This window comes from Lathamus discolor, unplaced genomic scaffold (assembly GCF_037157495.1).
Source record: "Lathamus discolor isolate bLatDis1 unplaced genomic scaffold, bLatDis1.hap1 Scaffold_70, whole genome shotgun sequence".
NCBI classification, from domain to species: domain Eukaryota; kingdom Metazoa; phylum Chordata; class Aves; order Psittaciformes; family Psittacidae; genus Lathamus; species Lathamus discolor.
The window spans coordinates 146,518-159,919 of record NW_027069385.1 but is presented as its reverse complement, the minus strand read 5'-3'; the positions used below and the strand labels follow the sequence as shown (position 1 = coordinate 159,919).

The following is a 13,402-nucleotide window of genomic DNA, read 5'->3' as shown; positions in this document are numbered from 1 at the left end:
GGGAACAACAGCCCCTCCGTTAACAATAAACGGGGCTCGGGGACCCCAAATCCACGCGAAACCGCCCCAAAATCCGCCCCCCCCCAAACCCGCACACGCACACAGGGAGAGCGGGCACCGTTTATTGCGGTTCGGGGGCGTTTCGGGACCGTTCGGGGCCGCTCGGGGGCGTTTCGGGACCGTTCGGGGCCGTTCCGGGACCGTTCGGGACCCTACGGAGCCGTTCGGGACCGTTCCGGGGCCGTTCGGAGCCGTTCCGGGGCCGTTCGGGGCCGTTCCGGGCCGCCGGGCCCCGCCCGGTCACTGCTTCTGCTGCAGCGCCTCCTTGCGGGCCGCGTCCTGCAGCAGCTGCGAGTCCACCTCGTCCGCGGGCAGCTGCACGTAGCGAACCACGGAGCCGCGGATGAAGCAGTTCCGGACCGAGAGCTGCGGGCGCCGCGTGCGGACACACGGGGACACATAGAGACACATAGGGACCCCATAGGGACCCCATAGGGACCTCATAGGGACACACAGAGATACCATAGAGATACAGAGACCCCACAGGGACACATAGAGACCTCATAGAGACCCCACAGACACCTCATCGAGACCCCATAGGGACCCCATAGAAACACACAGAGATACATAGACCTCATAGGGACCTCATAGAGACCCCACAGGGACACACAGAGATACAGAGACCCCATAGAGATATAGAGACACCATAGGGACACATAGAGACTTCATAGAGACCCCACAGACACCCCATCGAGACCCCATAGAGACCCCATAGGGACCCACAGAGACCCCATAGAGACCCCATAGAGACCCCATAGGGACCCACAGAGACCCCGTAGAGATCCCGGAGACCTCATAGGGACCCCATAGAAACACACAGAGATACATAGACCTCATAGAGACCCCATAGGGACCTCACAGGGACACACAGGGACCCCATAGAGATACAGAGACCCCATAGAGACCCATAGAGACCTCACAGAGACCCCATAGAGACATCATAGAGACCCCATAGAGACCTCATAGGAACCCCACAGAGACCCCGTAGAGACCTCATAGAGACCCCATAGGGACAAACAGAGACCCCACAGGGACCCCATAGGCACACACATGGACCCCACAGGGACCCCAGAGACCCCATAGGCACACACAGAGACCCCACAGGGACCCCATAGAGACCCCACAGGGACCCCATAGAGACCCCACAGGCACACACAGAGACCCCATAGGGACACACAGGGACCCCACAGGGACCCCACAGGTACCCCATAGAGACCCCATAGGGACACACAGGGACCCCATAGGCACACACAGAGACCCCATAGGGACCCCATAGAGACTCCATAGGGACACACAGGGACCCCATAGAGACCCCATAGGCACACACAAGGACCCCACAGGGGCACCCCCGGACCCTATGTTTGGGTGAGAGACCCCAGGCACCCCCCTCAGAGGACTCCAGTATCCAAGTGGGGATGCACCCAGGGAACCCCCAGACCCCACAGAGAAAAACAGAGACCCCAAAACCCCATAGAGACCCCACGGCCCCCCCCCAGAGCCCCCACAGCCCCTCCTTACCCCCCCGTCCCTCCCGACAAGCCCCTCAGAGCCCCATGGCGGGGCCCCTCACCATGTGCGGGTACTTCTCGGGGTCGGTGACGCTGATGTCCGTCAGCTTAATGTTGAGGTACTGGGGGGGCAGAGACGTCACAGACCCCCCCAGCCCCACGGATCCCCCACTGAGCCTCCAGGCCCCACACATACCCCCCAGAGCACCACAGACATCCCCAGAGCCTCCCCAGAGCCCCATAGATGCCCCCAGAGCCCCATAGATACCCCCAGAGCCTCCCCAGGGCCCCATAGATGCCCCCAGAGCCCCATAGATACCCCCAGAGCCTCCCCAGAGCCCCATAGATACCCCCAGAGCCTCCCCAGGGCCCCATAGATGCCCCCAGAGCCCCATAGATGCTCCCACAGCCCCACAGATGCCCCCAGAGGCTCCCCAGAGCCCCACAGATACCCCCAGAGCCCCACAGATGCCCCCAGAGCTCCATGGATGCCCCCAGAGCCTCCCCAGAGCCCCATAGATGCCCCATAGATGCCCCCAGAGCGCCATAGATACCCTCAGAGCCCCATAGATACCCTCAGAGCCCCATAGATACCCTCAGAGCCCCATAGATGCCCCCAGAGCCCCATAGATGCCCTCAGAGCCCCATAGATACCCTCAGAGCCCCACAGATACCCCAGAGCCCCCACCCCAGAGCCCCATAGCTGCCCCCTCCCTGCCCCACAGCCCCCCCCATACCTGATCCACTGAGTGCAGGGTCCCACAGATGCTGCAGAGAGAACCGGGGGTTCAGGGGGCCCCAGATGCGGGGCTCTATAGGGGGGACCGGGCTGGGGAGCCCACGGGGGGGGGGCTCAGGGGGGCTATAGGGAGTTACGGGGGAGTGTCCATGGGGGGCCCATGGGGTCTCTATGGGGCACGCACGGGTCCCTGCTCACCTGAGGTCGTTCTTGAGCTCCACGACCACGTCCTTGCCCACCAGGGACTTAAAGAAGGAGTAGAAGAGCTGCGGGGGGGGGGGGAGGTCACCGGGAGGTCACCGGGAGGTCACCGCGGGGTCACCGCGGGGTCACCCCCCCCCCCCGGTCCCGCTCTCACCATCGCGGCCGCCGCGGAGCCTCCGCCCCCCCCCCCAACCACCAAACTCCCGCCAGCAGCGCGCGCCGCGCTGGCCACGCCCCCTTCCGCTGCCGGGGACACGCCCACTTCCTGCTTCGGCCGAGCCCCCGCGGGCCGCCGCTGTGGCCACGCCCTCTTCCGCCGAGGCCACGCCCCCCCCCCCCCCCCCCCCCCCCCGCCCCGGACGCGGGGGCAGCGCGGGAAGTGACTCACCCGCCCCCCTGCACGAGAGAGGGGCAAAGGTCAAGAGGAGGGGCAGGGGGAGGGGGGGGACGACCCGCACGTGTGTCACGTGTCACGTGTGTGCCCCGTGTCACATGTCACACACGTCACACATGTCACACATGTCACACATGTCACACCTGTCATACATGTCATACATGTCATACATGTCACACATGTCACACCTGTCATACATGTCACACATGTCACACATGTCACACATGTACATAGCCCCCCCCCCAATAACTCCCCTATGGCCCATGTGTGACATACATGTGCAGTATGTACCCCATGTCCCATGTTCCCCATCCCACATCCCATGTCCTGCGTCCCGTGTCCCACATCCCCCACCCCATGTCCCCCATCCCACGTCCCCCCTCCCATATCCCCCATCCCCCATCCCATGTCCCATATCCCCCATCCCACATCCCCCATCCCATATCCCCCATCCCATGTCCCCCATCCCATGTCCCATATCCCCCATCCCACGTCCCATGTCCCATATCCCCCATCCCACATCCCCCATCCCACATCCCCCATCCCATATCCCCCATCCCCCATCCCATATCCCCCATCCCATATCCCTCATCCCATATCCCCCATCCCATGTCCCATGTTCCCCATCCTATATCCCCCATCCCATGTCCCATGTTCCCCATCCCATGTCCCCCATCCCACATCCCCCACCCCCCATCCCCCATCCCACGTCCCCCACCCCGTATCCCACATCCCGTGTCCCGTGTCCCGTGTTCCTCCCATCCCGCACATCCCACGCTGGGCAGGACCCGGGTGGGGACGGACCGGGCCGACCGGCCCCGTGGTGGCCCCGTCACCGGCCCCGTCACCCGCCCGTCACCCATCACTGTCACCGGCACCGGCCCCGGCTCCCGTCATGGGCATTTAAGGGCAGCCCCACGGTCCCACAGCACCCACAGGACCTTCAGGTGAGCGGGGACGTGGGGCAGGGGGATATAGGGGTATGGGATAGGGGATATGGGATATGGGATAGGGGATAGGGGATAGGGGATAGGGGACGTGGGATGTGGTCTGACCCCCCTGTTCCCCCCATGGACCAGGATGTGTTCCGGTGCTCAGTGTCTGGTGAATCTCCTGCGCTGGATCTGGGGCATCGTGCGGCGCCTCTGGGGGGGGCACGGAGGTGAGTAGTACCCATGGGGGGGTATGGATCCCATAGGGGGTATGGATCCCATAGGGAGTATGGATCCCATGGGGGGGTACGAATCCCATAGGGGGTACGAATCCCATAGGCGGTATGGATCCCATAGGGGGTATAGATCCCATAGGGGTATGGATCCCATGGGGGGGTATGAATCCCATAGGGGGTATGGATCCCATAGGGGTATGGATCCCATGGGGGGGTATGGATCCCAAAGGGGTATGGATCCCATGGGGGGGGTATGGATCTCAAAGGGGTATGAATCCCATAGGGGGTATGGATCCCATAGGGGTATGGATCCCATGGGGGGGTATGAATCCCATAGGGGGTATGGATCCCATAGGGGTATGGATCCCATGGGGGGGTATGGATCCCAAGGGGGTATGGATCCCATGGGGGGGTACGAATCCCATAGTGGGTATGGATACCATGGGGGGGATATGGATCCCGTAGGCGGTATGGATCCCATAGGGGTAATGGATCCCACGGGGGGGTATGAATCCCATAGGGGGTATGGATCCCATAGGCGGTATGGATCCCATAGGGGTATGGATCCCATGGGGGTATGGACCCTATAAGGGGTATGGATCCCAAAGGGGTATGGATCCCATGGGGGGTATGGATCCCATAGGGGTATGGATCCCATGGGGGTGTATGGATCCTATAAGGGGTATGGATCCCATAGGGGGTATGGATCCCATAGGGGGTATGGATCCTATAAGGGGTATGCATCCCACAGAGGGTATGGATCCCACGGGGGTATGGATCCCATGGGGGGGTATGGATCCTATGGAGGGGTGCAAATGCCATGCGGGGCAGTGGCACCCATAGGGGGGACACCATGGGGGGGGTCAAGGTCACCGCTGACCCTTCCCCCTTTCTGTCTCCGCCCCCCACAGTGACCCCCCCGCCTCCGCCCGCAGCTGAAAGAAGGACGCTGGTGCCGGACAAAGAGGACTGAGCCCCCCCAGACCTGACCCCCCCAATGGGGACCTTGAACCCCCCCCATAGGGACCTTGAACCCCCCAGTGGGGACCCCGCACCCCCCCATAGAGACCCTGAACCCCACTGGGACCACTCCAGGCAATAAATACCCTTGAAGCCACGTCCATGTCTGTCTGTGTGGGAAATGGGGATCCTCATCCCCATCCTCATCTTCATCCCATCCCCATCCCTGTTCTCATCCCCATCCCATCCCCATCTCCATCCTAATCCTCACCCCCATCCAATCCCCATCCTCATCTTCATCCTCACCCCCATCCCATCCACATCCTCATCTTCATCCCATCCCCATCCCTGTTCTCATCCCCATCCCTGTTCTCGTCCCCATCCCATCCTCATCCCCATCCCCATCCCATCCCCATCCCAATCCTAATCCTCACCCCCATCCCCATCCTCATCTTCATCCCATCTTAATCCTCACCCCCATCCCATCCCCATCCCCATCCTAATCCTCACCCCCATCCCATCCCCATCCTCATCTTCATCCCATCCCCATCCCTGTTCTCGTCCCCATCCCATCCTCATCCCCATCCCCATCCCCATCCCATCCCCATCCTAATCCTCACCCCCATCCCATCCCCATCCTCATCTTCATCCCATCCCCGTCCCTGTTCTCGTCCCTATCCCGTCCCCATCCCATCCCCATCCTCATCCTAATCCTCACCCGCATCCCATCCCCATCCTCACCACCTCCCCACGGTGACCATCATCACCCCATGGCGATGGGGGGCAATGGGACAAGGACCCCCTGGAGATGCCCATAGATGGGGCTGGAGGTGCCACCCCCTCTGCTCTCAGGCCAGGCAGGTATCAATTAGCGCTGATGACTCTGATAGCCGCGCCCGGCTCCTCCCTGACTCGTTCCCTGCCTCATCCTGGCTCTGCTCCATCCCTGTGGATCCACCCCATGTCCCCATGTCCCCATGTCCCTATGTCCCCATGTCCCCATGTCCCCATGTTTCCATGTCCCCATGTCCCCATGTCCCCATGTCCCCATGTTCCATGTCCCCATGTTCCATGTCCCCATGTCCCTATGTCCCCATGTTCCATGTCCCCATGTCCCCATGTCCCCATGTCCCCATGTTTCCATGTCCCCATGTCCCCATGTCCCTATGTCCCCATGTTCCATGTCCCCATGTCCCTATGTCCCCATGTCCCCATGTCCCCATGTTCCATGTCCCCATGTTCCATGTCCCCATGTCCCCATGTCCCTATGTCCCCATGTTCCATGTCCCCATGTCCCTATGTCCCCATGTTCCATGTCCCCATGTCCCCATGTCCCCATGTCCCTATGTCCCCATATCCCCATGTCCCCATGTTCCATGTCCCCATGTCCCTATGTCCCCATGTTCCATGTCCCCATGTCCCCATGTCCCCATGTCCCTATGTCCCCATATCCCCATGTCCCCATGTCCCCATGTTCCATGTCCCCATGTCCCCATGTCCCTATGTCCCCATGTCCCCATGTCCCCATGTCCCCATGTTTCCATGTCCCCATGTCCCCATGTTTCCATGTCCCCATGTCCCCATGTCCCCATGTCCCCATATTCCATGTCCCCACATTCCATCGTTCCATGTTCCATGGACGTCAGGAAGAGTCTTGAGGCAAACGCAGTCCTGGCCCCAGTCCGTTTCGCACCCTTTGCATCCCATTTGCCCGTTGAACCGGTTGCACTGGGCTGGGATCAGGATCCCACCTGGGATCCCGGCCCCCGCGGGATGCTCCAGGGCACCCCTGCAGGAGAACCCCAAAACCTGCCCTTTTCGCAGCGGGGTGGGAACAAAGGCGTGGGTTTGGGCTGAAACCCGGGCAAAACGGGACCGGCCGGGGCGCGGGAGGAGGGAAGCGGCCGGAGACCACCTCAAGGGCCTCGAATTCCATAGGGAACGGCGCCGTTAACCCAAACCCCGCCCGCAGCCGGGAACAGCATGAAAGCGTTCCAGGAGGCCCCAGATCAGTGCCCGAATTCCCGTTTTATGCCCGTTCCCGTGGTCCTGGTGCCTGGAAAAGTTGGATGTCAGATAACAATTGGAATGATTGGATATTATGATTAATATCCCGTTAATAATGGGTCTGAGGGAGATGATTGCCCAGTTGTTTGCTGGAAGAGCCTTAGGAGGGGATAAGGGATAAAATGGAATAAAAATGAGATAAATGGGATAAAATGGCATAAATGAGATAAATGGGATAAAATGGAATGAGATAAATGGGATAAAACGGAATAGGATAAAATGGAATCCATAGGATAAAGCAGAACGTTCGAAGTTCCAACCGTCGCTCCTAATGCCCTTCCCAAGGGCTGGGATCTGCTCCAGGATAAAGGAAGTAGATGGGAAGAACTGGGACACTTTATCCTTGGAAACCTTCTGAGCATCCCTGGTTATTCCTTCCTTCCTCCACCCCGATTTATTCGTCTTATCCCAATCCGCACCCTCGGCTCCATCTCGTCCCTATAGGGGCAAATAAACCCCTATTGATCGGATAAATCCCAGATGATCCATATGGATTTGAGCCGGGGGAGGGCAGAGGGATGGGGCGGAATGTTGATCCTGGGGGCTGGGGTGGGGGCAGGAAGGGGTTAAGGTCCCAGTCCCTTAGGAAAAGCCATTGGGAAGTTGCCGGGTTTGGAACAATGGGAGGAATAGCCGGGATGGCAGCGCTACCCCCTGCGGGGCGCAGGGGAGAGACCCCCGCGATCCCAACCTGAAGCTCCATTGATGCCGCGATTCCCGGCGCTGGGAATGGGATCCTGGATCAGCCGTCCCTTGGCACGTGCTGAGGCCCCATCCCCGCGGCTCCAGCGCCGCTGCGCTTCCCGGGATACTTCGGCTGGAGCATCCCGCACTTTATTCCCAGCCGAGCCCTCGGCCGCATCCAGAGGCCGGGAATGGGCTCAGGGCTGCGGATGCTCCACCCTGGGACAGCCCCGGGGCTTTTCCAGCTGAATGGGATGTATGGATGGGCCATCAGGAGCTGCCGATCGCGGAGGAGGGGGGACGCTGATTCCCTCCGGGAAAGGAGGAGTTTTTCCGTAGAAACGGGCAACTGGAGCTCGTATTCCCGTTTTTTGACCCGTTTTCTCCCGGGTTCGATCCTTTCCCCGTGCTGGTCCCTTCTCCCTGCTCCCCAGCGGGTTTGGTCCCCAGGGATGTGATGGCTGGAGCTGGATCCGCAGGGCTGAGCATCTCCAGGTCTCAGGTCCCCAGGGATGCGCATCTCAGGTCCCAGCCCCCCAGGGATAAGCGTCTGGTTGAAAGGGGAGTAAAAACGGGATAAGGAAGGGAAAAGACGGGGTGAAAAGACGGGAAAGAGGGAAAATCGGTGTGGGGGGGGGGGGGGGGGGGGGCAAAGGGGAGACTCTCGGAAAAGGCGTTTTCCGCCCCAAAGCCGGTGGGGGGTGGGTGGCTCCCGCAGGGTCCCTCCCCCCGTCCAGGCCATGGCCGCGCTGGAGCGGGCCCAGGTACGGGGCGTCCGGAGCCGCGTTAATTCCGCGCCTTCCCCCGCGTTTGTCCCGTTCCTTCCGCGCTCGTTCCCGTTCGATTGGCTCCGGGAGCGGCGCGAACCCGCGTTTTTCGGGTGGGAATTCCTCGGGATTCGTTGGAGTTCGCACCTTCGGGTCGGGCGATCCCGAGGGGCTCGAGTCCCCGGAGCAAACCTCGTTTGTCCTGCGGACTCAGTTTGTCGGGTTTGGCTTCAGGTCGGGGTCGATGAATTTGGGGGCGTTAATTCAGCGGTTTGGTAAAATTCGAGTCTTCGGGGTTGTTTAATCGTAATTTTTAATATTTTGGCTCTTTGGGGGCTTTTTTTTTTTTTTTGGTCTGTTTTTGGGTTTTTTTTTTCCAGTTTTTGGGAGTTGTTGGTTTTTTGGGTTTTTTTTTTTGTTGTTGCTGTTCTTTGGGACTTTTAAAGTTTATTTCAGTTCTTTTTCCATCATTATTATTTTTGTTCCAAACGATTTTTTGAATTTTGATTCTTTGTGGTTTTTCTTTTTTTTTCCTTTTTTAAAAATCAATTTTGGATTTTTCTTTTGCGTGGGGGTTGGGGGGGGAGGTTTGCATTTCTCTTCCCTTTCCCCTCTCTCCCGGTTACGATCGCTCCCGGTTTAATCCCGGAGCTCTCCCCACATCCCCGTTCCCATCTCCCTCCCCTCAGGTGCCGGAGGCGCTGCAGGAGGTCACGATTCCCACCTCCATCCCCAGCGCGGAGCAGCCGGATCCTTCCTGCGTCCCACACCCGCCAGGTAGGGCTCCCCCCCCCCAAAAAAAGAAAGGGCTGAAATTGCCTCAAAAAGGGTTAAAATTGTCCCCAGAAGAGCGAAAACGGCCCCAAAAAAGTTACCAGGGACGATCTCTGGTGGGATGGGGGGGGTCCTGGAGGGATGGGGGGGTCCCACCTGCAGCCGGACCCACAGCGCCCTCTCCTGACGGCTCCTGGCCGCTGCAACGGGACCCGTTGGTGGGGATGGAAAAGGCTCCAGGTCTCTTCCAGCCGGGACACGGGAGCTGTGGGATCCAGGTGGGAAGCGGACACCCAGAGCTCTTGGTGGGATGAGGAGCAAAGCTTCGCGGTACCTGCTGGCTGTGGAGCTGGTGCCCAAGGGTGGCATCACTGCCTCTGCTATTCCAGGTGTTATCCCGGGGGTTTTCCAGCCCTCCCTGAGGGGTCCCGGATGGACAATCCCCGCCTTTCCCCTGCTTTGGGTCTCAGGGCTGATCTCTCCCCTTATTCCCTGAGACGCCTTCTCCATCACCTTGTAGACAGACACCCAGGGGAATTCCGTCCCCGGAATGCCTGGATTCTCCTCTTCTTCCCAAAGAGGGCTGCGGGTCGATGTCTCCTGATGGGCACCATCCACCCACTGCCATCAACCTTCACAGGCTTCCCCGTGTACGACCCGGCCCTGCTGGAGCAAGGGGAGGACGTTTGGATCCCGGACATTCCGAGCTCCGAGGAGGAGGAGGAGGAAAGGACCAGACCCCTCCTGATGCTGTGGTCCAGAAGCAGGAAGCAGTGGAGGAGCTGTTGGGATGCCGGGAGCTCCTCTGGATCCGTCACATCCTCAGGTAAAGGACCTGGAGGGTGTGTGTGTGTGTGTGTGTGTGTGTGTGCTTCAATCCATCCTTTCCCAAGGGTGGATTCCCTTTATCCCTTGGGTGCTTCTCCCCATCCATCCTCAAGGGCAGATTCCCTCCATGCTCTGCCTTATCCCGGCAGATGACGGACGGACAAGCGACACTAACAAAGACAGCTCCTTCGGGGACGATGGTGGGGCGATGAAGAGACCCAAAGGCAGCATCCCCGTGCGCTACAAGCCCCATAGGAGGAGACCGTCTTCATCCGGCTACAACAGGAGGAAACCTCATCCCAAGGCCCCGCCGGAGCAGCACAAGTGCGGCAAGTGTGGAAAAAGCTTCAGCCGGGGCTCGTACCTCGCCCGGCACCAGCGCGTCCACGCGGGCGAGAAGCCCTTCACGTGCTACATCTGCGGGAGGAGCTTCGCCTGCAGCTTCATGCTGCAGGACCATCAGCAGAGCCAGTGCCAGCGGAAGCCCCACAAGTGCCCCACGTGCGGGAAGCGCTTGGCCTCCGCCAAATCCCTGCGGAAGCACCAGCGGCTCCATGGAGAGAGCATGGCGTTCCGGTGCTCCGAATGCGGAAAGGCCCTCACGTCCAAGACGTCCCTCGCGGCCCATCAGCGCATCCACACCGGCGAGAGGCCGTTCCCCTGTCCCGACTGCGGCAAGAGCTTCATGGCCAACAAGTCCCTGAAAAAGCACCGCAAGAGCCACGTGGAAGAATCGCTCTTTGTGTGCCCGGAGTGCGGGAAGAAGCTGATGTCCAAGTACACCTTCATCGCCCACCGGAGGCTCCACACCGGGGAGAAGCCCTTCGAGTGCCCCGACTGCGGGAAGAGCTTCGCGGGCAGCAAATCCCTGAGCAAACACTGCAAGAGCCACACGGATCACGGCCCCTACAAGTGTCCCGAGTGCGGAGAGACCTTCCCAAAGGGATCCGCCTTCATGGACCATCTCCAGCAGCACCGGAATCTGCCTTCAGACGCCTTCTCCGCTGGGAAGCTCAGGAACGCGAGGCGTCACCCGTGTCCCGACTGCGGGAAGGGGTTCCGGGACAGAACGAGCCTGCGGCGGCACCAGCTCATCCACACCGGGGAGAAGCCGTTTACGTGCCCCGAGTGCGGAAAGTGCTTCCGCGCCAGCTCCACGCTCATCATCCACCGCCGCATCCACACCGGGGAGAAGCCCTACGAGTGCGCCCAGTGCGGGAAGCGCTTCATGTCCAGCTCATCCCTAAGGAAGCACCTGAGGAGCTGCAAGTAGCTGCCGGGAGCGGGACGTCGGCGGCTCGGGTTTGGTACCTTGGGTGCACACCTTGGCGATGGGGGGATGCACGGGTGGATGGATGACGGATGGGCGCGGAATGGGTGGGTGAGGAGCGGATGGATACGTGGATGAATGGGTGGATACGTGGATGAATGGGTGGATACATGGATGAATGGATGGATACGTAGATGAATGAATGGGTGGATACATGGATGAATGGGTGGATACATGGATGAATGGATGGATACGTGGATGAATGGGTGGATACATGGATGAATGGATGGATACGTGGATGAATGGGTGGATACATGGATGAATGGATGGATACGTGGATGAATGGGTGGATACGTGGATGAATGGATGGATACATGGATGAATGGATGGATACGTAGATGAATGAATGGGTGGATACATGGATGAATGGGTGGATACATGGATGAATGGATGGATACGTGGATGAATGGGTGGATACATGGATGAATGGATGGATACGTGGATGAATGGATGGATACATGGATGAATGGATGGATACGTAGATGAATGAATGGGTGGATACATGGATGAATGGGTGGATACATGGATGAATGGATGGATACATGGATGAATGGATGGATATGTGGATGAATGGATGGATACGTAGATGAATGAATGGGTGGATACATGGATGAATGGGTGGATACATGGATGAATGGATGGATACGTGGATGAATGGATGGATACATGGATGAATGGGTGGATACGTGGATGAATGGGTGGATACGTGGATGAATGGATGGATACGTGGATGAATGAATGGGTGGATACATGGATGAATGGGTGGATACGTGGATGAATGGTTGGATACGTGGATGCATGGATGGATACGTGGATGAATGGGTGGATACGTGGATGAATGGATGGATATGTGGGTGAATGGATGGATACGTGGATGAATGGGTGGATACGTGGATGAATGGATGGATACATGGATGAATGGGTGGATACATGGATGAATGGATGGATACATGGATGAATGGATGGATACGTGGATGAATGGGTGGATATGTGGATGAATGAATGGATACGTGGATGAATGGATGGATACGTGGATGAATGGGTGGATACGTGGATGAATGGATGGATACGTGGATGAATGGGTGGATATGTGGGTGAATGAGTGGATACGTGGATGAATGGATGGATATGTGGATGAATGGATGGATACGTGGATGAATGGGTGGATACGTGGATGAATGGGTGGATATGTGGGTGAATGGGTGGATACGTGGATGAATGGATGGATATGTGGGTGAATGGATGGATATGTGGATGAATGGGTGGATACATGGATGAATGGGTGGATACGTGGATGAATGGATGGATACATGGATGAATGGATGGATACATGGATGAATGGATGGATATGTGGGTGAATGGACACCCCATCCCTCCCATAAACGCCTTTCAACGTTGATTTCCACCCTTCCTCCCCGCACCCTCGCCACCAGAGCACGCTCCCAGGACCAGGCACACAGCTGTGGGTCACAGCACGGGGCTGGTGCATCAGGAATGGCTGGAGGGGAGCATCCAGCTCCTCCTTTGGAGCCTAAAGGGCCTCTTTCCATCTCCCACCTTCAAACCCGTCTGAAGAGGATAAAACCCATCCTGAAGCGGAGGGGTCCCCCCCAAGACCCGCATCTTCTGCTCTCCAAACGCAGGCTCTACTCCCCATTTCCCCCCTCATGCTCTACCTCATCTGAGTGGCGTCGTTGCCACCCAGACCCACACCATGACACACGCTATGGGGCTGGGAACCTCCTCTGTGTGTCCCAGCTTCACCAAGAGGGGCAATAAACGAACGTGGGTCTCTGGGAGTGTGGGGTTGTGATTTGATGGGGGGAACCCTCCATGGTTCCTCCATCTCAATGGCTCCGGCTGCTCCTGGAGCAGGGATGATGCTCCTGGACGCGGTTGTGTTGGAGGTTGAGCACTGG

The 13,402-nt window shown here is 58.9% G+C and overlaps 2 protein-coding genes and 1 long non-coding RNA gene across 3 annotated transcripts; 2 read left to right on the top strand and 1 right to left on the bottom strand.

The window, feature by feature from the left end:
* Nucleotides 1-108: 108 nt before the first annotated feature.
* Nucleotides 109-2,767, bottom strand: LSM2 (LSM2 homolog, U6 small nuclear RNA and mRNA degradation associated). Its single transcript, XM_065664897.1, has 5 exons — nucleotides 2,666-2,767; nucleotides 2,506-2,573; nucleotides 2,306-2,336; nucleotides 1,631-1,690; nucleotides 109-426 (listed from the first exon to the last, which is right to left on the bottom strand). The coding sequence occupies exons 1-5, from the start codon at nucleotides 2,666-2,668 to the stop codon at nucleotides 301-303; spliced, it is 288 nt and encodes a 95-aa protein (XP_065520969.1). The 5' UTR covers nucleotides 2,669-2,767; the 3' UTR covers nucleotides 109-300.
* Nucleotides 2,768-3,750: 983 nt separating this feature from the next.
* LOC136006787 (uncharacterized) lies at nucleotides 3,751-5,151 on the top strand. Its single transcript, XR_010609266.1, has 3 exons — nucleotides 3,751-3,852; nucleotides 3,985-4,067; nucleotides 4,985-5,151. It is a non-coding gene; the product is annotated as an uncharacterized LOC136006787 (long non-coding RNA).
* A 3,373-nt stretch (nucleotides 5,152-8,524) lies between these two features.
* LOC136006783 (zinc finger protein OZF-like) lies at nucleotides 8,525-11,426 on the top strand. The gene is made up of 5 exons (XM_065664838.1): nucleotides 8,525-8,548; nucleotides 9,241-9,328; nucleotides 9,846-10,151; nucleotides 10,303-10,561; nucleotides 10,622-11,426. The coding sequence occupies exons 1-5, from the start codon at nucleotides 8,525-8,527 to the stop codon at nucleotides 11,424-11,426; spliced, it is 1,482 nt and encodes a 493-aa protein (XP_065520910.1).
* The last annotated feature ends 1,976 nt before the right edge of the window (nucleotides 11,427-13,402 follow it).